This window comes from Dunckerocampus dactyliophorus, chromosome 11 (assembly GCF_027744805.1).
Source record: "Dunckerocampus dactyliophorus isolate RoL2022-P2 chromosome 11, RoL_Ddac_1.1, whole genome shotgun sequence".
Taxonomy (NCBI): domain Eukaryota; kingdom Metazoa; phylum Chordata; class Actinopteri; order Syngnathiformes; family Syngnathidae; genus Dunckerocampus; species Dunckerocampus dactyliophorus.
In genome coordinates, this window is record NC_072829.1 from 27,044,778 (window position 1) to 27,070,324 (window position 25,547).

A 25,547-nucleotide genomic window follows, 5' to 3' on the forward strand; every position below is an offset into this window, starting at 1 on the left:
TGTATTGTTTTGTGATGTATCACAAATTAGCTAAACAATTAATGCATTGTTTAGGTAATTTGATAGGAGCAAAGGTGATATTACATTCCACTCCTTTCGGACACAATACATGTTGAAATAAGCATTGTTAAATCATCGGTATTTTGAGTGTGAGTGTGTTTCTGAAACAATTTGGCCTTCTATCAGCTAACAATAACGATCTTCTTTCTTTCAATATCTGCTTACAGAACAGATTATCTAATAGGCAATTATATCAATAATTTGTTGGATGTCTAAATTGCCTTAGTGATGTAAATGACTAAATCTTTACCGTAGTTGATGAATGGAAATTGGGTTGGGAGTATGGTGCTCTCCGTGGTGCTGAAATGTGCTTTCATGATTTTTTTTTTTTTTAATCTTGAGGTTGAGCTTTACGAATAAAGTCACAAAGTACAGTAAGAGGAGTACAATAAATGCATTTGATAACATGTAGTTGTAATACTTAAAATGTCCCCTTGGTGTCGCTGTCACACCAATAAGGCCATCCACACTCAGCTTTTGTTTGCAGTCTTACAACAGAGCATTCATTTGTTCCTGGCGTCCGAAGCCTTGTGGTGTGATTTCTGACCACATTAAATAAGACGGTGCTGATAAACATATTTTTTATTCGAATGGAAGGTTACTCTCGGTGTTCTTAATTAACAATGAAAGGCAAACGAGGATTCCAAATGAGGAGCTTTTTGTGCTTTCTTCTCCACTTGTCCTTGCTGTTGTTTTTCGGGGAGCGTGCCTTGGCCGAACTGCGCTACGCTGTTCCAGAGGAGATGTCGGCTGGAACTGTTGTGGGCAATGTTGCAAAAGATCTAGGTCTGGATAGAAGCTCACTGAGTGACAGGCTCTTCAGGGTGGTGTCTGGATCAGCGGACGCATATTTTAAGGTAAACGCAGACAATGGGGACTTGCAGATTCAACAGAAGATGGACCGAGAGGAGCTTTGTCAGGGGAAAGGGGCATGCTTAATGGAGCTAAAGATCTTGGTTGAGAATCCCCTCGAGGTGCATTATGTAGTGGTGGAAATCACTGATGTAAACGACCACAGTCCTGTTTTTTTGGAAAAGAAACAGACTTTTGAAATTGGTGAGCAATCCTCTTCTGGAACACGATTCCAGCTGCACGCAGCCCGTGATCCAGATGCTGAAATTAACTCTGTGCGGACATACAACATAACACCTAATGAACATTTTGAGCTGGATATTGTCCAAAGTGATGACGATAAAATACCGTTTTTGGTGCTGAAAAGGTCATTAGATAGAGAGCAGAAAAATAAACATTCCTTAATTGTTACCGCAATCGATGGGGGAAAACCTCAAAGATCAGGCACACTCAATATTTCCATTGTTGTGCTTGACACCAATGATAATCGTCCCATATTCAGTCAGGACAGTTACAGTGTTGTAATATTTGAGAATGTGTCAGTCGGTACGATTGTAACAAGTGTAAATGCAACAGATCGAGATGAAGGGACTAATGGTGAAATAGAGTATAGCCTCAGCAAAACATTGGCACGTAAGGGATATGATATCTTTGAAATTGATAGTTTTAGTGGACACATAAAGTTAAAAGGGCTTGTAAATTATGAGGACTCTGAGATTTACAAGCTAGAAATTGAGGCAACTGACAAAGGAACACCTCCACTGACCAGCAGGTGTAGAGTGGTTGTAAAGATTAAAGATGTCAATGATAACACACCAGTAATAGAAGTGACATCACTATCAAATAAAGTGTCTGAGGATTCAAAGCCTGGTACAGTTATTTCCCTCATTAGTGTTATGGATAAGGATTCTGGAATAAATGGCAAAATTATTTCACAGATCACCAATGATGTACCTTTTGAATTGAAACCTTCTTATAAGGAGAACACCTATTCAGTTGTAACTAAGAGCTTTTTGGATCGAGAGGAGGTGTCTCATTATGACATAACAATAAAGGCCACAGATTGTGGGGAACCTCCTTTATCTAGTTTCAGGACATTTGACATCGAGGTATCTGATGTAAATGACAACAGCCCACATTTTGACGAAAGACAGTTAAATTTTTACCTGTTAGAAAACAACATCGCAGGCGCATCAGTGTTCTCTTTAAGGGCAACTGACAAAGACGCAAATGAAAATGCAGTTATATCATACAAAATTGCTCCTGCCAAGAAGGACAGTGCAGTGATATATTTTATGAATATCAATTCTGAAACAGGAGACGTCATCTCGCTAAAAAGTTTTGACTTTGAAGTGCTGAAAAGTTTCCAGTTCCAAGTAGTGGCCACAGACGGTGGAAGTCCCCCACTGAGCAGCAATGTGACAGTGAACGTGTTCATTCTGGACCAGAACGACAACGCTCCAGTCATCCTGCATCCAGGCAGTTCCAACGGTTCTGCTGAAGGTGTGGAGGAGATTTCCCGCAATATGAAAGCAGGAGACTTGGTGACTAAAGTCAGAGCCTATGACGCTGATATAGGATATAACGGCTGGTTACTGTTTTCACTGCAGCAAGTCACTGACCACAGTCTCTTTGCTTTGGACCGCTATACGGGCCAGATCAGAACACTTCGCTCATTCACAGAGACAGACGAAGCTGAGCATCAACTGCTCATACTGGTCAAAGACAATGGCAACGTTTCACTCTCAGCAACAGCTACTGTGACTGTCAAACTTGTGGAGCCCAAAGAGGCTTTTGCAGCTTCTGATGTCAAACGTGCAGCAGCAAACGTGGACGAGGAGGACGACAATGTGACTTTTTATCTCATCATCACTTTGGGCTCAGTCTCGCTCCTTTTTGTCATCAGCATCATCGTGCTGATCGCCATGCAGTGCTCTAAATCTACAGAGTACACTTCCAAATATCTCCAAGACACTAATTATGATGGGACACTGTGTCACAGCATCCAGTACAGATCAGGAGACAAACGCTACATGCTAGTTGGACCCAGAATGAGTATAGGTTCTACTATAGTCCCGGGAAGCCACGCCAACACTCTGGTGCTCCCTGACAGGAGACACACTTCTTCTGGGGAGGTAAGAATGACATTCTTTTCCTGTAGTGACTGCTTACAATATAATTGAAGTGCACCCTTACAACCCCATTCTGCTATAGATTCACAAATAGAGGTGCAGAAAATGCAGAAAACTTTGGTGAGAACATAGAGGATTGCAATAGTGGTTGCAGGTTTTGTCAGTTGGTTCTCGTTCACTTTTACTAATTTGAATAAGATATTGCACACTAGGTTACAGTTTGTCTAGTCAATTTGTTCATTAAATATAAAGAAAAAATAATACAATGTGCTCTACAGGCAACCTATGATCTACTTATCCTGCAACACAGTGCATATGATCACATATGATATAGGTTTATAGCTATGTTGAACAGATACAATACACGAGCCTATATATACTTTTTTTCAAATATCGTCATCGTTGATTTTAATGATGGTATGATTCTTTTCAAGAAGTAGACTAATTGTGTGGGTCAATTTTTATATATGGATGATTCTCCTGAAAGGGGTACCAGGGATGGTGCCGTCACTTCAAGGGTGATAATACGCAGACTACAGTCATTTCAATTTATAACCATATACAAATATTCTCCACGCACACTGACTAAACAGGGGAAACAATGTCGAATATTTTCTGTGAGTCTGGTGTGTATAAAATACGATCTGAAGTCAATTTCAGCTCGTTTGCGCATTCCCATTTTGTGACATGCAAAACGTCAAATTACGTCGCCATTACGTCACGTCCTGGTCAGCCCAACAACACCGAAAATGGTAAGCTGTGGTGGAAAAAAACTTCATAGAAAAAGCCTCACCATCATAACGTGGAATAAATAGAGTGCACTATTGTGCACAATGTAATTTTTCGATGACTGTTTATGTGTATGCATAGGAAAAACATTTAAAAAGAGGCATTTTGTATGTACATTTACAATTGAGATTTTAGTGAACAGTGCCCTGCTGCCATGAACATACCAAAATTTAGTATTTGTTTGCCAATTTTCTTCATAAATTGAAACTGATGCTTTTCAACATTTTGCTTTCCACTGGCGCTAAACATCCATTAAATGAAGTTGAATAACGAAAACAGTCAAGCGGCACTCACCAGTGCCACGTTATTATTTTAATATACATTTTTGGTTTATTGATGCTGCAGTATGAGTTGGTCTGTCAGATTTCACGAAATGCAAGAGCTATCAACCAAGATGTATTATTTGTTTCTGATCCATAGGCCATGTTTGTACACTTGCTCATTAAATACACAGAAGTGATTGCATAACAGGGCATTTCTTTCTGCATTTAGGCGATCAATATGTGCATATAAGCCTTAATTTTAATCGAAGTAAAAAGTCGTGTGTGTTGAACTGAATTTATAGCCTACTACTTACTGGAGACGATCACTTGGTGTCAGTGTGTGAGCGCAAATGTGTTCCGAAGACGCTCTTTGTGAGAAATGATCCTCCCCTTTGTGGGGTAGATATTTACACAATAGAGCCAGACGCATTCTGCCCGTACAGAGCGGCGAGTCATTTTGAGCGGTTTGAGGACGAAATATATTGTTTTAAAATAATTTTACATTTTATACGGTTATATTTTTTAATCCAAGGTGGCTTTATCATTGTTCCATCATGATGAAAGACACAGGAAGGGACTCATCTGGAGGACAATGGCGACTGATTGCTTTCTTGGCCGCATTTATTTTGCCGTGGAGCATAGTTGGTGCACAGATCAGATATTCCATCGCTGAAGAAGTGAAGGAAGGTGCTGTTGTGGGGAACATAGCGAAAGATTTGGGATTAGACAGGGGCACGCTGAAAGAGAGACGATACCGCATCGCAGAGGGCTCATCAGAGCCGTTTTTTCGAGTAAACCACGACGACGGCCTGCTGTATGTTAACAGAGTCATCGACAGGGAGAAGGTGTGCGAACGGAGCAGCGTGTGTGTGATTCAGCTCAAAACGCTGCTGGAAAACCCACTGGAAATCCACTATGTGAGCGTGGAAGTGCTGGACGTGAACGACCACTCCCCCAGCTTCTCTATCAACACGTCGCGTCTGAACATTTCTGAGTCAGCTCTGCCCGGCTTGCGCCTCCAGCTGCAAGCTGCACATGACCCAGACGTGGGCCCCTTTTCCGTCCAGGAGTATAAGCTCAGTGCTAATGACCATTTTCGTTTGGAAATCAAAGATCGAGGAAAAGATGGAAAAATACCAATATTAGTCTTGCTGAAGTCGCTCGACAGGGAAACAAAAAGCCAACACAAGCTGCTCATTTCAGCCATTGATGGAGGGAAACCAAGTAGGTCTGGAACTGCTGAAATGTTGGTGCATGTTTTAGATGTTAATGATAACATGCCAGTTTTCACTGAAGATACGTATTCTGTTTTTTTAAATGAAAATGTTCCAATTGGCACAACAGTCATCAAAGTGAACGCCACTGATTTAGATGAGGGCTCCAACGGTGAAATTATTTATACATTAGGTAATGTAAACAGCAGAATACATGACTTATTTAGTGTAGATCCGATTACAGGTGTAATTCGTGTACAAGATCAGATTGATTTTGAATTAGAGGAGAGTTATGAGATTGATATACAAGCATCTGATAAAGGACCTGCCCCTTTCAGAACAGATAAAAGTGTCTTGGTGAAAATAGTTGATTTGAATGACAATGCTCCACAGATAGAAGTGACTTCATTTTCCAGAGCCATAGCAGAGGATGCACGTGTGGGAACCACTGTAGCATTAATCAGTGTTATTGATAAAGACTCTGGTCTGAATGGGAAGGTTATTTGTTCACTCAGTGAACATGTTCCCTTCATGTTATCACCTTCAACACAGGATAACATGTACTCAATAGTCACAAAATCGCTCCTGGATAGAGAAACGCAATCCACATATGAGGTAACTGTCATTGCAAGAGATGCAGGTGTCCCACCTCTGTCATCTGAAAAAAGCATATCTATTGTTGTATCAGATGTAAATGACAACAGTCCAGAGTTTTCATCTAGCCCTTACACATTTTATGTTACTGAGAACAATCCTCCAGGCCAATCAATGATTTCTGTGAGAGCATTTGACCACGACGAAGGCGATAATGCCCATATTTCATATAATATTTTAAGAGATGGACAAGAAAAGGAACAGCTGTATTTACACAGTCTGAATATCAATTCTGAGAATGGTCACATTTCAGCATTAAAAAGTTTTGACTTTGAGATCCTGAAAAGTTTCCAGTTCCAAGTAGTGGCCACAGACGGTGGAAGTCCTCCACTGAGCAGCAATGTGACAGTGAACGTGTTCATTCTGGATCAGAACGACAACACTCCAGTCATCCTGTATCCAGTCAGCTCCAACGGTTCTGCTGAAGGTGTGGAGGAGATTCCCCGCAATATGAAAGCAGGAGACTTGGTGACTAAAGTCAGAGCCTATGACGCTGATATAGGATATAACGGCTGGTTACTGTTTTCACTGCAGCAAGTCACTGACCACAGTCTCTTTGCTTTGGACCGCTATACGGGCCAGATCAGAACACTTCGCTCATTCACAGAGACAGACGAAGCTGAGCATCAACTGCTCATACTGGTCAAAGACAATGGCAACGTTTCACTCTCAGCAACAGCTACTGTGACTGTCAAACTTGTGGAGCCCAAAGAGGCTTTTGCAGCTTCTGATGTCAAACACGCAGCAACAAAAGTGGACGAGGAGGACGACAATGTGACTTTTTATCTCATCATCACTTTGGGCTCGGTTTCGCTCCTTTTTGTCATCAGCATCATCGTGCTGATCGCCATGCAGTGCTCCTCCAAATCCACAGAGTACACTTCCAAATATCTCCAAGACACTAATTATGATGGGACGCTGTGTCACAGCATCCAGTACAGATCAGGAGACAAACGATACATGTTAGTTGGACCCAGAATGAGTATTGGTTCTACTATAGTCCCGGGAAGCCACACCAACACTCTGGTGCTCCCTGACAGGAGACACACTTCTTCTGGGGAGGTAAGACAGTTCTTGTGAGAATTCTTGCTTGTCTGTGCTTCCAATATCATGCATATTATTTGGTCTGTTGAATGGATTATTTTTTTGTTCTTTAGACACAGCAACATACTGAAGTTGTACAATTTTGTGAGCAATGTGCTGTGATGTCTTACTGTGAGTTGGGATTCATGGCTTTTGTTTTCTTTTGCACATTTGATCCTCTCGGCACTCGTAAATAGCAATGGTTTTAGATATTAGTTAATATTGTCGACAACTGATTTTAGCCCTTGTGCATATTATTGCAGCATATTCTTACAGAGATAATAATGTGACTTGATGAGTATGTTTTTCACCACTTCATTATTTAAACTTAACTGTCTTGCGTGATAGGCCTACACCACATTCCTACATAAGATATAGCACAGGCCTAGTGCCTACCATGTTGGCCGCAGAGTCAGGAGATCCCGGTTTGCATCTGCAACGGAATATCTCTGTGAGGACTTTGCATGTTCTCCGGGTACCCCAGCTTCCTCCCACATCCCATGTTAGGCTTATTGGAATTGTACATTGTCCATTAAATTGTCTATAGGCATGAATGTGAGTGTGAATGGTTCTTTGTATATGTGCCCTGCGATTGGCTGGTGACCATTCCAGGGTGTAGCCCACCTCTAGCCCAAGCCAGCTGGGATATGCTTCATTATTATGAGGACAAATGATTTAGAAAATTGATGGATGGATTATCTGGCAGAATGACACCACCTGCCACTAAGTCTTAACAAACCACATCTATAACCACCACCCTTACAAAAGTACACATGTTATAATTGGGTCTCCTTACTTTGAGGTCATGAAAAGGTGCGAGAAGTCGTCCTTCCTGCAGTTTGAGCCTATTTGCACAGCAACACTGCTGTCCATGGTGCTGGAAATATATTCTCTTGTTTCCACACATCTGTAGAGAAACACCAAGTATAATTAATTATGTTTATACTTGCACTTACTGCACTATATTTGCATGAACACTACAGTAATTCATCTGGCGTTTTAGCTGTTTTAATTTTTAAAAATTGTCTTTTTATGATGCAGTATTTTTGCCTGGTAACATGCTGACAAGGGACACGAGTAGTATTATATGCATCAGAATGTTTGGTTTGACTAATTTATTGAATTTCTTGATGTTGAAACATGTGTCGGCTTGTAGTAAGCAATAACAGCACGTTGTCGCTGTGATGAGTATAAGTGCAATGGGTTGCCTTAACTGTTCGTTCACAATTTGCATAATATGTTGTATTAATGGATTGTTTACTGTGGATTTCTCTGCAATAGTGTTCACATTAGTTTTAAGGATAAATAAATGACTTAGTGTTGAAGCATTTTAGGGCATATAGTGACTATCAAACATGAAATTATTGTTCTTTTAAAGCTACAATGCACTACATGTCTGGCTTTCTTGTTTTTTTTTTAATCACATTTGATTTATTGCAAACCCATGCATAATTTGAAGTGATGGAGGTTTGAGAGGGATACCATTTAAGCTGCTGTTTTGATATGATTTGTGGAACTAAATACGCGTTTGTGGGGATTGTATTATTGCCAGTTGAAATAAATGTCTTCTCAAACACATGCATGGGGTGGCAGTATGTTACCAGTAAGGCAAATTCATTGTCTCGGCAGAGGAGGTGTCCTCCCCTTCAATATCCAGTCTGGTTAGACCGCATTCAGTTGCTCACTGAGCACACAGAAATTATCCCGTGTTCTTTTGTGGGGGAAAAAAACGCTCTAATTGCTTTTAGTTGGACGTCATTTGGCAGTCTGCGATGAAGAAAATAATCTAAACAAGCGGGGAATTTATCGACATGTTTGGATTTCCACTTTGGCCTCGAACCATGGAACAAAGAGGACGGGACGCGAGGCAACACCGGCCGCGTTCGCTTTGCGTCTTGGCTTTGTTTTTATTTCTCAGCGCCGCTCACGCACAGCTGAGATACTCTATCTCAGAGGAGCTTAAAGAGGGCACATTTGTTGGGAATGTTGCAAAGGATTTAGGAGTAGATCTGGCTTCGATAAAGCAGAGGAGATTCCGCATTATGTCCGGCTCGAATGAGCACCTCTTTAAGGTAAATGAGAACGAAGGAAGTCTTTATGCAAACCGTCAAATTGACCGTGAAGAGGTATGTAAGGAGAGTAATGTATGTTTGATTAATCTTAAAACCGTACTTGACAACCCACTGGAGGTGCATTATATCACAGTGGAGATATTAGATTTAAACGACCACTCCCCCACATTTCCAGACAAGACAAAACAAGTAGAAATAAGCGAGTCTGCTTCTGTGGGTACAAAATTTCAGTTGCAAAACGCGTACGACCCTGATAGCGGATCAAACTCGGTGCAGCAATACAAAATAAGCCCAAATGACCATTTCCGGCTAGAAGTGAAAGACCGAGGTCGAGATGGCAAAACGCCAATTTTGCAGCTACAGAGGCAGCTAAACAGAGAGAGCAAAAGTAGCCACAAACTGGTGTTGACAGCCATAGATGGCGGCAACCCGCCTAAAACAGGTTCTGTTGAAATCCACATCAAGGTTTTGGACGTGAATGACAACACGCCAGTGTTTACGAAAGAGACTTATTCTGTAATGCTGCAAGAGAACGCCCCAGTGGGCACGACCGTCATTCAAGTTAACGCTACTGACTCTGACGAAGGCTCTAACGGGGAGGTGGTTTATTCATTCGGAAGTGACGTCAAAGATAAAATCAGGCAATTATTCAACATTGATCCTGTCACTGGGGAGATTATTGTGAAAGGCAACGTTGACTTTGAGGAACAGGACAGTTATGATATTGACATCCAGGCGTCAGACAAGGGAATTATTCCATTCAAAACGGATAAAAGTGTAATTATTAAAATTGTAGACTTGAATGATAATTGTCCGGAGATAGAAGTGACGTCATTGTCTAGCGCTATTTCAGAGGACTCCCGTCCAGGAAGTACAGTAGCTCTCATCAGTGTTACTGATTTAGACTCTGGCATGAATGGCAAAATAAGCAGTCATGTTTCTGAAGACTCTGCTTTTATGTTAACTGCATCCATGCAGAATAACATGTTTGCTGTTGTCACTAAATCACAGCTTGATAGGGAGCAGAAATCTGTATATGATATAACAATAATTGCCCAAGACTCAGGTGAGCCTGCCCTTACAACAGAAAAGACCATCAGTATTTTTGTATCTGATAAAAATGATAACAGCCCAGAGTTTTTATTGAGGCCTTACACTTTCTACATTAGTGAGAATAATCAGCCAGGAGATTCGGTGTTTTCTGTAAAGGCATCTGACCAAGACGAAGGAGAAAATGCAATGATTTCTTATCACATTTTTAGGAATGTGGCTCATGAAAACAGAGACACTTCATTTCTCAATATAAATTCAGAAACCGGCGATGTTATTGCTTTAAAAAGTTTTGACTTTGAGATGCTGAAAAGTTTCCAGTTCCAAGTAGTGGCCACAGACGGTGGAAGTCCTCCACTGAGCAGCAATGTGACAGTGAACGTGTTCATTCTGGATCAGAACGACAACGCTCCAGTCATCCTGTATCCAGTCAGCTCCAACGGCTCTGCTGAAGGTGTGGAGGAGATTCCCCGCAATATGAAAGCAGGAGACTTGGTGACTAAAGTCAGAGCCTATGACGCTGATATAGGATATAACGGCTGGTTACTGTTTTCACTGCAGCAAGTCACTGACCACAGTCTCTTTGCTTTGGACCGCTACACGGGCCAGATCAGAACACTTCGCTCATTCACAGAGACGGACGAGGCTGAGCACCAACTGCTCATACTGGTCAAAGACAATGGCAACGTTTCACTCTCAGCAACAGCTACTGTGACTGTCAAACTTGTGGAGCCCAAAGAGGCTTTTGCAGCTTCTGATGTCAAACGTGCAGCAGCAAACGTGGACGAGGAGGACGACAATGTGACTTTTTATCTCATCATCACTTTGGGCTCGGTCTCCCTCCTTTTTGTCATCAGCATCATCGTGCTGATCGCCATGCAGTGCTCCAAATCCACAGAGTACACTTCCAAATATCTCCAAGACACAAATTATGATGGGACACTGTGTCACAGCATCCAGTACAGATCAGGAGACAAACGCTACATGTTAGTTGGACCCAGAATGAGTATAGGTTCTACTATAGTCCCAGGCAGCCATGCGAACACGCTGGTGCTCCCTGACAGGAGACACACTTCAGGGGAGGTAAGAATCACATTTTGTGTATCAGCAAGACATAACCACAATCATTTCATCCACAAAATATTACGGCATATGATAGTTTTTAAGATCAACTTGAATGTGTTTGTTTGTTTGTTTCATTTTTTATTATGTCCATGATGTGCACTGCAAATGTTTCAAAAATTATATTGATTGCAAAGCTTTCATACACTGGACAGGATTTGGATGATGCTATTCTGAGTTTGCTTTGGGAATGATCCTGTGAATAAATTGGAGGATGATTTTTGATTTTATATATTTGACATCTCTTTTGAATAACGTCATTGGTGTTTATTATTTTTCAATCTTCTAAAAGTAAAATCAGTAAATCAATTTAGAGGTGGGATATAGGCTACTAGTCAGTCTCTGTCAGTGCTCGCAGGAAGTAGGTATTTTTTGTGCCAAAGGAAAGTAGCTAACTTGCAATTTTATAGAGTAAATGCTGTTTATCAATCTAACAGGGCAGGTCAAGCCTTGAGACTGTCGCTGTCAATAGTGCTGAAAAACCTCACGTATAGTAATTTCTGCTCATTGTGTATGTATGCCAATATGACTCTAATCAGAAACATTGTCTAAACCAAAATGTAGGTAAATGGTTTACAGACTGTTTGATGACAACATGTGTTGTAATGGCCTCGTGAATCTTTTTTGGATGATAATATTGCTTGGCAAATTTCCAAACTGTGGATCTCGAGATTGTTGGATGGACTGGGTGATTTATTTTTCTAAAAGAGTTTTCCTCAAGTATAATGTTTTTAGATACAAGTTCATGACAGAGGAACTGGTGTTTTGTCTGCTGTCATTTTAAAGTAAACCTGTGGCCACGTGTTTACAGTACAGGACAAAGCTGGTCCTTGCAGGAATGCAATATAACCTTAAAACAGTGTCTTAAATGCCCGCTCGTCAACTTCCTGCAATATAAAGTTTGGTCGCCAGGGGGTAGTGTAAATACACGCACATAGTGAATAATGAGGTGACGTCATATAATCAGCACATCTTCTGCCCACCTCTTGATAATATTGTCGGTGACACTACCGCCGTGTCTGCGTCTTCTGAGTAAATGATCACTCTGTCTTCATTTCTCATGAAGTTGGAATATTAGAGGACTAATTACATGCACTGCACGCTTGCATTTCGTTTGTAAAAGTGCCGTTGTTTTTAAAATGAACGAGTGATGTTTTTTGGTATCACCATGGAACAAAGAAGGGTGCGACGGTGTTTGCTCGGCTGCGTTGCTGCGGTGCTTTTGTGCAGCGTGACCTCGTCACAATTAAGATACTCCATCTCTGAGGAAGTGAATGAAGGAACAGTGGTTGGGAATGCTGCGAAAGACCTGGGATTGGATAAAACTGTCTTGAAAGAGCGGAAGTATCGGATTGTTTCCAGCACTGCTGAGCCTCTTTTCCATGTGAGTCAGGCCGATGGCATCCTCTATGTCAGCAAGAAGATCGACAGAGAAAAGCAGTGTCCACAAAGCAGTACGTGTGTGATCAATCTAAAAACTGTTTTAGAAAACCCACTGGAGGTCCACTATGTTGGAGTGGAAGTATTGGATGTAAATGATCATACTCCCAGTTTCTCAGAAGAAGAAACAAATCTAGATATTTATGAATCAGTGTTGCCTGGAGCAAGATTTCAGCTAACGGCTTCTCAGGATGGAGACAGTGGTCAGTTTTCTGTTCAGCAATATAAACTTAGTGACAATGATTATTTTCGTTTGGAGGTTAAGAATAAGGGAAAAGATGGTAAAATTCCCATATTGGTAGTTAAAAAAACTCTAGACAGGGAGACAACAGAACATATTTCATTAGTTTTAAGTGCTATAGATGGAGGAAAACCTCCCAAAACAGGTGAAATGACTATTTTAATAAATGTCTTAGACGTTAATGATAATGCACCTGTTTTCTATAAAGATGTTTACTCCGTTTTGCTCAGTGAAAATGCTCCATTAGGGACAACTGTCATACAAATGAATGCAACTGATCTAGATGAAGGTTCTAATGGAGATGTAATGTATTCAATCGGCAAGAATAATCACGATATTATGCATTTATTTGACATTAACATGAATACAGGTGAGATTGTCGTGAAAGGCCAGATAGACTATGAGGAGAATGACATGTTTGAAATTGAAATTCAGGCATCAGATAAAGGCGCTGTCCCACTAACATCAGAAAAAAGTGTTGTCATCAAGATAGTTGACGTCAATGACAATGCACCTGAGATTGAAGTGACGTCATTTTCAAGTTCCATTCCTGAAGATTCCAGACCTGGAACTACAGTTGCTCTAATCAGTGTGAATGACTTGGACTCTGGTCTCAATGGCAAAGTAATTTGCTCCATAGCTGAGGATGTTCCTTTCGCTTTGTCACCATCATTACAAGATAAAATGTATTCTTTAGTGACCAAATCTCCTCTGGACAGAGAGAAAAGGTCCAGATATGATATATCAGTAGTGGCAAAAGATGCTGGTCAACCTGCACTCTCATCTGAAAAGACAATAAGTGTTTTCATTTCAGATGTGAATGATAATAGTCCAGAGTTTTCATCCAGTTCTTATACTTTCTATGTTACTGAGGGCAACGATGCAGGAGCTTCTGTCTTTTCTGTCAAAGCTTTTGATCATGATGACAATGACAATGCTGCGATTTCATATCATATTCTCAGAGATGGAAGAGAAGAAAATAAACTGTCTTCATTTCTAAGCATAAATTCAGAAAATGGACAAATCTCAGCATTAAAAAGTTTTGACTTTGAGACACTGAAAAGTTTCCAGTTCCAAGTAGTGGCCACGGACGGTGGAAGTCCTCCACTGAGCAGCAATGTGACAGTGAACGTGTTCATTCTGGATCAAAACGACAACGCTCCAGTCATCCTGTATCCAGTCAGCTCCAACGGTTCTGCTGAAGGTGTGGAGGAGATTCCCCGCAATATGAAAGCAGGAGACTTGGTGACTAAAGTCAGAGCCTATGACGCTGATATAGGATATAATGGCTGGTTACTGTTTTCACTGCAGCAAGTCACTGACCACAGTCTCTTTGCTTTGGACCGCTATACGGGCCAGATCAGAACACTTCGCTCATTCACAGAGACAGACGAGGCTGAGCATCAACTGCTCATACTGGTCAAAGACAATGGCAACGTTTCACTCTCAGCAACAGCTACTGTGACTGTCAAACTTGTGGAGCCCAAAGAGGCTTTTGCAGCTTCTGATGTCAAACGTGCAGCAGCAAACGTGGACGAGGAGGACGACAATGTGACTTTTTATCTCATCATCACTTTGGGCTCCGTCTCGCTCCTTTTTGTCATCAGCATCATCGTGCTGATCGCCATGCAGTGCTCCAAATCCACAGAGTACACTTCCAAATATCTCCAAGACGCTAATTATGATGGGACACTGTGTCACAGCATCCAGTACAGATCAGGAGACAAACGCTACATGTTAGTTGGACCCAGAATGAGTATAGGTTCTACTATAGTCCCAGGCAGCCACACCAATACTCTGGTGCTCCCTGACAGGAGACACACTTCTTCTGGGGAGGTAAGAAATACACTTTGTGTATGCATAAAATATTTCATTCACAGCATAATATGATCATCTTTGATATTAACTTGAGTGATACATACAGTACCTGAATATTTTTTATTCTGTCCACGACACACTTTGTTGTGCATTGCAAATGTTTCCAACATGATATTGATTGCGAGGCTTTCGTATAGGCCTACGGTACATAGATTCTGATGATCACTTTTTGAGTCTCGTCAAATGAGAACTACATAATTTTGGGTTGGTATGGGTCCGGTCAATAAACTGGAAGATTATTCTTGATTACATATATGTGACATTTTTTGTGAGTAACATAATTGCTGTTTATTATTTACATTCCAAAAACTACCACTAGGTGAGGATTTAGTAGTTTTCCATGCCCACTGGAAGTAGGTATTTTTGTATCAAAAGAAAGTGGCTAACTTGTAATGCTCTACTGGTATAAATTGTGTTTTAAATGACTGAAATATCCAAACGTGTAGGTTAAACTTTGAGACCGTCACTATCCATGATTTTGAAACAATCTCAAGCAGGTCCCTCTGCTCACTGTGCATTGTAATGCTCATAACAATGACTCGTATTAGAAACATAGTCTGAATAGTACTAGAAGTATGAAATAGTTTACAGACTGTAAACTCATTCACAATTTGTTGATGATAATATTGCTTGGTAGTTTTTCTCACTGTGGATCTGGAGACAGAGTACATGTTAGATGGAGCCGGTAGGACGATTTAAAAAAATGTACAGGAGGTATCTTTTAGTGCAATGTTTTTATGATAAAAACATGTTTATGAGAGAGGAATTGATGTTTTGTCTTTTATTATTTTTAAAGTACATACATTACCATGCGTTTACAGTAAAATGCAAAACTAGTCTTTTTAGGAATGCAGTATACTTTGGAAATTAACTGTGTCTTTAAATGTACGCGCGTCGCTCTTCTCGTCAGTTCTGCAATATGAAGTTCGGTCGCCAGAGGGTAGTGTAATTACACGCACACATTCAATAATAACGTGACGTCATATAAACGCTTGTTCTGCCCACCTCTTGATAACATTCTCGCTGACATGGTCATCGTGCCTGCATAAATGATCGCTCTGTTTTCATTTCTAATTGAGTAGGCTTATTAAAGGACTATTTACATGCATTTCACATTCGGATTTTGTTTTACAAGCACCGTAGGTGTTCTTAAAATGGACCAGTGATGTTTTTTGGTATCACCATGGAACAAAGAAGGGCGAGACGGTGTTTGCTCGGCTTCGTGGCTGCGGTGCTTTTGTGCAGCGTGACTTCGGCACAATTAAGATACTCCATCCCTGAGGAGGTGAATGAAGGAACTGTGGTCGGAAATGTTGCTAAAGACCTGGGATTTGATCGAAATATGTTGAAAGAGCGGAAGTATCGAATTGTTTCCAGCACTGCTGAGCCTCTTTTCCATGTGAGTCAGACGGATGGCATCCTCTATGTCAGCAAGAAGATCGACAGAGAAAAGGAGTGTCAACAAAGCAGTACTTGTGTGATTAATCTAAAAACTGTGTTAGAAAACCCACTGGAGGTCCACTATGTTGGAGTGGAGGTATTGGATGTAAATGACCATTCTCCCAGTTTCCCAGAAGAGGAAACAACGCTAGATATTTCTGAATCAGTGTTGCCTGGAGCAAGATTTCAGCTAAAGGCTTCTCAGGATGAAGATAGTGGTCAGTTTTCTGTTCAGCAATATAAACTTAGTGACAATGATTATTTTCGTTTGGAAGTTAAAGATAAAGGAAAAGATGGTAAAATTCCAATATTGGTTGTTAAAAAATCTTTAGACAGGGAGACAACAGAACATCTTTCATTAGTGTTGACTGCAGTGGATGGAGGAAAACCTCCCAAAACAGGTGAAATGAATATTTTAATAAATGTGTTGGACATTAATGATAATGCACCTGTTTTCTATAAAGATGTTTACTCTGTGATGCTCAGTGAAACTGCTCCAATAGGGACAACAGTCATACAAGTGAATGCAACTGATTTAGATGAAGGTCCTAATGGAGATGTAGTTTATTCTTTCAGCAAAAGTATGAATCAAAATGTAATGCAGTTATTTGGTATAAAAGAAACAACAGGTGAAGTTGTTGTGAAGGGCCCTTTAGACTATGAGGAGAATGACATGTTTGAAATTGAAATTCAAGCATCAGATAAAGGTGCTGTCCCACTAACATCAGAAAAAAGTGTTGTCATCAAGATAGTTGACGTCAATGACAATGCACCTGAGATTGAAGTGACGTCATTTTCTAGTTCCATTCCTGAAGATTCCAGACCTGGAACTACAGTTGCTCTAATCAGTGTGAATGACTTGGACTCTGGTCTCAATGGCAAAGTGATTTGTTCAATAGGGGAGGATGTTCCTTTTGCATTGTCACCGTCATTACAAGATAAAATGTATTCTTTAGTGACCAAATCACCTCTGGACAGAGAGAAAAGGTCCAAATATGATATATCAGTAGTGGCAAAAGATGCTGGTCAACCTGCACTCTCATCTGAAAAGACAATAAGTGTTTTCATTTCAGATGTGAATGATAATAGTCCAGAGTTTTCATCCAGTCCTTATACTTTCTATGTTACTGAGGGCAACGATGCAGGAGCTTCTGTCTTTTCTGTCAAAGCTTTTGATCTTGATGACGATGAGAATGCTGCGATTTCATATCATATTCTCAGAGATGGAAGAGAAGAAAATAAACTCTCTTCATTTCTTAGTATAAATACTGAAACTGGACAAATATCAGCACTAAAAAGTTTTGACTTTGAGATGTTGAAAAGTTTCCAGCTCCAAGTAGTGGCCACAGATGGTGGAAGTCCTCCACTGAGCAGCAACGTGACAGTGAACGTGTTCATTCTGGATCGAAATGACAACGCTCCAGTCATCCTGTATCCAGTCAGCTCCAACGGTTCTGCTGAAGGTGTGGAGGAGATTCCCCGCAACATGAAAGCAGGAGACTTGGTGACTAAAGTCAGAGCCTATGACGCTGATATAGGATATAACGGCTGGTTACTGTTTTCACTGCAGCAAGTCACTGACCACAGTCTCTTTGCTTTGGACCGCTATACGGGCCAGATCAGAACACTTCGCTCATTCACAGAGACAGACGAGGCTGAGCATCAACTGCTCATACTGGTCAAAGACAATGGCAACGTTTCACTCTCAGCAACAGCTACTGTGACTGTCAAACTTGTGGAGCCCAAAGAGGCTTTTGCGGCTTCTGATGTCAAACGTGCAGCAGCAAACGTGGACGAGGAGGACGACAATGTGACTTTTTATCTCATCATCACTTTGGGCTCAGTCTCGCTCCTTTTTGTCATCAGCATCATCGTGCTGATCACCATGCAGTGCTCTAAATCTACAGAGTACACTTCCAAATATCTCCAAGACACTAATTATGATGGGACACTGTGTCACAGCATCCAGTACAGATCAGGAGACAAACGCTACATGCTAGTTGGACCCAGAATGAGTATAGGTTCTACTATAGTCCCAGGCAGCCACGCCAGCACTCTGGTGCTCCCTGACAGAAGACACACTTCCGGGGAGGTAAGAAGTACATTTTGTGTATCAAAATGAAATAATTCACTCAGAGCATATTATGGAATATGATGATCTTGGATATTAGCTTGCATTTGATAGCATTTGCTATGTGAATGATTGCCACTGACACACTTTTTGTGCATTGCAAACGTTTCCAGCATGATACAGTATTGTTTGCAAGGCTTAAATATATATGGATTTGGATTATGTTTGGGTTTTTTTTTGTTTTTTTTTAAGTCTTCGCAAGCGAGAACTTTGTAGCTTTGGTTTTGGTATGATCCTGTCAATAAACTGCAGGATGATTTTTGATTACGTCATTTGCCAGCTCTTCCTAAAAATGGCATTGTTGTTTATTATTTATATTCTAAAAAGTACCACGAAGTCAGTTTACTACGGGTGTGGATTTACTATTCGTCATTGCCACAGGAAGTAGGTATTTTCTGTGTCAAAGCAAAGTGGCTAACTTGTAATGTATTGCCCACATCAAATATGAAGTTGCTACTTATATACAGTAACTGGTGTTTTAAAATTGTGGAACACCAAAAGTCCAGGGCAAGCTTTGAGACGGTCACTGTCCATAGTTCTAAAACTATCTCAAACAGGTCCCTCCGCTCAGTGTGGATTTAATGATAACTATAGCTCATATCAGAAACATGGTCGAAACAGAAATTGGATTTTAATAGTTTACAGACTCTTAAATGACTATATGAGGTGTAATGGCTTCATTCATCTTTTGTGGATGATACTTGGCAGTTTTCTTCACTGTGGATTTGGAGATAAAGTCCATTTTGGATGAACCTTGCAGGGTGATTTGTTTTTCTAAAGTTTTCCTCAAGTGTATAATGTGTAACTTTTTTCCCTGAATACAAGTTCATGAAAAAAGAACTGATATTTTGTCTGTTACCATTTTAAAGTAAACATGTAGTCGTGTGTTTACACTACAGGATAAAACCCGTCCTTGCAGGAATGCAGTGTAAATTAGAAATGTGTTGTGTTTTTAAATGCACGCTCGTCAACGACCTTGTCAGCTCTGCAATATGAAGATTGGTCGCCAGGGGGTAGTGTAATTACACGCACATATTCAAGACTGACGTGACGTCTTATAGCGCTGATTCTGCCCACCTCTTGATAATATTCCCGCTGTCGTGATATCCGCGTCTCCGTCTTCTGTGCAAATTATCACTCTGTTTGCATTTCTTATGAATTTAGATTGTTAGAGGAATATTTAAAGGACTTCACGATTGGATTTCGTTCGTACCAGCGACGTTGTTGCTCTTATAATGGACTAGTGACGGGGTTTTTTTGGTACCACCATGGAACAAAGAAGGGCGAGATGGTGTTTGCTCGGCTTCGTGGCTGTGGTGCTTTTGTGCACCTTGACTTCGGCACAATTAAGATACTCCATCTCCGAGGAAGTAAATGAAGGAACTGTGGTCGGGAATGCTGCAAAAGACCTGGGATTGGATAGAAATGCATTGAAAGAGAGGAAGTATCGAATTGTTTCCAGCACAGATGAGCCTCTTTTCCATGTGAGTCAGACGGATGGCATCCTCTATGTCAGCAAGAAGATTGACAGAGAAAAGGAGTGTCCTCAAAGCAGAACATGTGTGATCAATCTAAAAATTGTGTTAGAAAACCCACTGGAGGTACACTATGTTGGAGTGGAAGTATTGGATGTAAATGATCATACTCCCAGTTTCCCAGAAGAGGAAACGCATCTAGGTATTTATGAGTCAGTGTTGCCTGGAGCAAGATTTCAGCTAAAGGCTTCTCAGGATGAAGATAGTGGTCAGTTTTCTGTTCAGCAATATAAACTTAGTGACAATGATTATTTTCGTTTGGAAGTTAAAGATAAAGGAAAAGATGGTAAAATTCCAATATTGGTTGTTAAAAAATCTTTAGACAGGGAGACAACAGAACATCTTTCATTAGTGTTGACTGCAGTGGATGGAGGAAAACCTCCCAAAACAGGTGAAATGAATATTTTAATAAACGTGTTGGACATTAATGATAATGCACCTGTTTTCGATAAAGATGTTTACTCTGTGTTACTCAATGAAAATGCGCCAAAAGGGACAACAGTCATACAAGTGAATGCAACTGATGTAGATGACGGTCCAAATGGAGAAGTAGTTTATTCTTTCAGCAAAAGCATGAATCAAAATCTAATGCGATTATTTGATATAAAAGAAACAACAGGTGAAATTGTTGTGAAGGGCCCTTTAGACTATGAGGAGAATGACATGTTTGAAATTGAAATTCAAGCATCAGATAAAAGTTTTGTCCCGCTAACAACAGAAAAAAGTGTCGTCATCAAGATAGTTGACGTCAATGACAATGCACCTGAGATTGAAGTGACGTCATTTTCTAGTTCCATTCCTGAAGATTCCAGACCTGGAACTACAGTTGCTCTAATCAGTGTGAATGACTTGGACTCTGGTCTCAATGGCAAAGTGATTTGCTCCATAGCTGAGGATGTTCCTTTTGCTTTGTCACCGTCATTACAAGATAAAATGTATTCTTTAGTGACCAAATCTCCTCTGGACAGAGAGAAAAGGTCCAAATATGATATATCAGTAGTGGCAAAAGATGCTGGTCAACCTGCACTCTCATCTGAAAAGACAATAAGTGTTTTTATTTCAGATGTGAATGATAATAGTCCAGAGTTTTCATTCAGTCCTTATACTTTCTATGTTACTGAGGGCAACGATGCAGGAGCTTCTGTCTTTTCTGTCAAAGCTTTTGATCGTGATGACAATGAGAATGCTGCGATTTCATTTCATATTCTCAGAGATGGAAGAGAAGAAAATAAACTCTCTTCATTTCTAAGTATAAATCCAGAAAATGGACAAATCTCAGCATTAAAAAGTTTTGACTTTGAGACGCTGAAAAGTTTCCAGTTCCAAGTAGTGGCCACAGATGGTGGAAGTCCTCCATTGAGCAGCAATGTGACAGTGAACGTGTTCATTCTGGATCAGAACGACAACACTCCAGTCATCCTGTATCCAGTCAGCTCCAACGGTTCTGCTGAAGGTGTGGAGGAGATTCCCCGCAATATGAAAGCAGGAGACTTGGTGACTAAAGTCAGAGCCTATGACGCTGATATAGGATATAACGGCTGGTTACTGTTTTCACTGCAGCAAGTCACTGACCACAGTCTCTTTGCTTTGGACCGCTATACGGGCCAGATCAGAACACTTCGCTCATTCACAGAGACAGACGAGGCTGAGCATCAACTGCTCATACTGGTCAAAGACAATGGCAACGTTTCACTCTCAGCAACAGCTACTGTGACTGTCAAACTTGTGGAGCCCAAAGAGGCTTTTGCAGCTTCTGATGTCAAACGTGCAGCAGCAGCAAACGTGGACGAGGAGGACGACAATGTCACTTTTTATCTCATCATCACTTTGGGCTCGGTCTCGCTCCTTTTTGTCATCAGCATCATTGTGCTGATCGCCATGCAGTGCTCCTCCAAATCCACAGAGTACACTTCCAAATATCTCCAAGACACTAATTATGATGGGACACTGTGTCACAGCATCCAGTACAGATCAGGAGACAAACGCTACATGTTAGTTGGACCCAGAATGAGTATAGGTTCTACTATAGTCCCGGGAAGCCACACCAACACTCTGGTGCTCCCTGACAGGAGACACACCTCTGGGGAGGTAAGACATTTCCAAATAGACTTCTTCTTAAGGACAGTTGTGTTTTACGTTGTGGATTGATATGTGCTGAAGTCACATTACATATGAATTCTTTTTATAGACTTGTGGACATGTGCTGTTCAAATTAACTTTGTTTGACCATACAGATACATATGCAGTAAGTGTTTCTGCAGCAAGTTCCCATTTCCATTTGTTTTGTTTTTGTGTTTTACATTGTGTACGGAAATGGTCTCTAGAGGACACAACATTGAATCCTTCATTTTGATGAGGGGAACAAGTTGCCGTATCAGGAGAAATGGTTTTAAATGCTTCATTGAGCCTTTATGGCACATGTGCCAGTGGCCGAGACACTGCAGGTTTTCTCTCCAACTATTTTCTCCAGCAGGTGATTAAATTGATGAGCCCCTTCCTTCAAATTGAAGCATGTGTTGATCATTAAAATCACCTGTTTTAGTGGCCGTATGGAAAGAAAACATTTAGTGTCTCGGCCCTCCATGGCACAATTTTGACACCTCTTATTTATGGAAAATTGAATATTTGGCTATGAGGGGAAGGTTGCTCTCCTTGCTACTGAAAACTAAACGTTATTTTCTACAACATATTGTTTTCCTTCAGATGTGCTTTTGTAAAGTACAAGTACAAAGTTGTTGTCTTTTGTAGCAATATTCTGACCAACTATGATCATTTACTGTTCACTCTTTAAATAATTTATTTGTGCTTGAGCAATGGACTTCCTTAATGTAAAGTAAGTTTTGTAGAAAACAATGTGTTTGTATCAACAAATACATGCTTAGTTCATCTGTGAACTATTTAAGAGTTTAGATACTCATGCAAAGATAAGAATGCTCAGTTCTCGTTCTGTATTTTCAACGCTAGGGGTCAGTGTAGTTCGATTTTCCTTGTCTGCCACTTTACAAGAAGGGCTGTTTTCCTCAATCGCCCCCCTCGATTTTGTCCTTTCTCCTGAGCTTACTGGAGACCAGCGCTATTGTAAGCGGATTCACTTTTTTTGCATTTGCTTACCACAAAAATCATACATTTTTGGACCATTCCGCATTGGGACGCACACGTTTTTTGCGGGATATTGCAATTTGAGAGGATGATTATTTTCAATTTTCAAGGTATGGGACAAAGGCGATGTGGCTCCCTGTGGGAGCGACGCTGGTGGTTTGCTTTGTTGTTGCTTATTTTGTGGAATGGATCGTCTGCACAGCTCAGATATTCAATATCAGAGGAGGTTGAAGATGGGACTGTGGTCGGGAATGTAGCGAAGGACTTGGGATTGGATAAGAGCGCGCTGAAAGGGCGAGGATACCGCATCGTGGCCGGCAACGCTGAGCCCGTTTTTGACATGAACCAAGAGGATGGCATCTTGTACGTGGCGAGGAGGATAGACAGAGAAGAGCTGTGTGAACGTGTTAGCCCGTGTGTGATCAAGCTAAAAACAGTGCTCGAAAATCCACTTGAGGTGCACTACGTTACCGTGGAAATATTAGACATCAACGACCACGCGCCTGTTTTTCCAGAAAAGGAAAAAAAGCTCGAAATATCCGAGTCAGCTTTGCCTGGTGCGCGCTTCCAACTCCAAGCAGCGCGCGACCCCGACGTGGGCCAGCTTTCAATCCAGCAATATAAAGTCAGTCATAATGAATATTTTCGCATCGAGGTGAAAGATAGGGGAGAGGACCGTAAAGTGCCGTTTTTAGTGCTGCTCAAGCAGTTAGATAGAGAGACGACGGGGAGACACCGGCTGCGCCTCACGGCAATCGACGGTGGCAAGCCGGCTAAGTCCGGCTCCATAGAAATAACCGTGGATGTCCTCGACGTGAACGATAACTCACCGGTGTTTGACAAGGAGGTTTATTCCGCCTCTTTGAACGAAAATGTGGCTGTGGGCACTATTGTTATTCAAGTGAACGCAACAGATTTAGACCAGGGTGCGAATAGTGAAATAGTATATTCATTTGGCAAAGAGGTTGATTTGAAAGTGATGGATCTTTTCAGTATAGAGCCAAACACAGGTGAAATTCACGTAACAGGCCACATTGATTTTGAAAAAAGTAAAAGCTATGAAATTGACATCCAAGCATCTGATAAGGGACAAGCTCCTCTGACAGCTGACAAGAGTGTTGTGATTAATATTATTGATGTTAATGACAACGCCCCTGAGATAGAGGTGACGTCATTTTCTAACTCCATTAAGGAGGATGCAAAGATAGGAACCACGGTGGCCCTAATTAGTGTCAGTGACTTAGACTCTGGGCTTAATGGTAAAGTACTTTGCGCCATTAAACAAGATGTTCCTTTTACTTTATCTCCATCTTTACAAGATAACATGTATGCTGTAGTCACAAAGTCCCAACTGGACAGGGAACATGTTACTCAGTATGAGGTCACCATTATTGCAAAGGACACAAATGAGCCAGTGTTTTCAACAGAAAAGACCATCACTGTTGTCGTGTCAGATGTTAATGATAATAGTCCTGATTTTTCATCAAGCCCGTATACGTTTTATATCAAAGAGAACAACACTCCTGGAGCCGCTGTGTTTTCTTTAAAAGCTTCTGATCAGGATGAAGGTGACAATGCAATCATTGCTTATCATATTGTTAGAGAGGCAAGTGCGGACAGTAAATTATTGTCATTTATAAATATCAACCCAGAAACTGGAGAAGTTATGGCACTCAAAACCTTTGACTTTGAGACATTGAAAAGTTTCCAGTTCCAAGTAGTGGCCACAGATGGTGGAAGTCCTCCACTGAGCAGCAACGTTACAGTGAACGTGTTCATTCTGGATCAGAATGACAACACTCCAGTCATCCTGTATCCAGTCAGCTCCAATGGCTCGGCTGAAGGTGTGGAGGAGATTCCACGCAATATGAAAGCAGGAGACTTGGTGACTAAAGTCAGAGCCTATGACGCTGATATAGGATATAACGGCTGGTTACTGTTTTCACTGCAGCAAGTCACTGACCACAGTCTTTTTTCTTTGGACCGCTATACGGGCCAGATCAGAACACTTCGCTCATTCACAGAGACGGACGAGGCTGAGCATCAACTGCTCATACTGGTCAAAGACAATGGCAACGTTTCACTCTCAGCAACAGCTACTGTGACTGTCAAACTTGTGGAGCCCAAAGAGGCTTTTGCAGCTTCTGATGTCAAACGTGGAGCAGCAAACGTGGACGAGGAGGACGACAATGTGACTTTTTATCTCATCATCACTTTGGGCTCTGTCTCCCTCCTTTTTGTCATCAGCATCATCGTGCTGATTGCCATGCAGTGCTCCTCCAAATCCACAGAGTACACTTCCAAATATCTCCAAGACACTAATTATGATGGGACACTGTGTCACAGCATCCAGTACAGATCAGGAGACAAACGCTACATGTTAGTTGGACCCAGAATGAGTATAGGTTCTAGTATAGTCCCTGGCAGCCACGCCAACACTCTGGTGCTCCCTGACAGGAGATACACTTCTGGGGAGGTAAGACATATTCAAA

At 41.1% G+C, this 25,547-nt stretch overlaps 1 protein-coding gene across 17 annotated transcripts in view; it reads left to right on the plus strand.

Annotated features, from left to right (window-relative positions):
• The window catches only part of LOC129189671 (protocadherin alpha-C2-like), a 174,846-nt gene that overhangs the window by 39,589 nt on the left and 109,710 nt on the right, over positions 1-25,547 (plus strand). Inside the window, exon 1 of one of the 17 annotated variants that reach the window (XM_054791616.1) lies at positions 56-3,047. The exons of 11 other annotated variants lie outside the window; for them this stretch is intronic. In XM_054791616.1, the coding sequence (XP_054647591.1) occupies positions 684-3,047 (2,364 nt within the window). In that variant the 5' untranslated portion in view covers positions 56-683. Of the gene's footprint in view, positions 1-55; positions 3,048-3,122; positions 7,027-7,098; positions 11,253-11,304; positions 14,809-14,865; positions 18,383-22,074; positions 25,532-25,547 lie in introns of those variants that run through there. 5 more of the 17 variants (XM_054791609.1, XM_054791602.1, XM_054791614.1 and 2 more) reach the window with 5 other exon arrangements.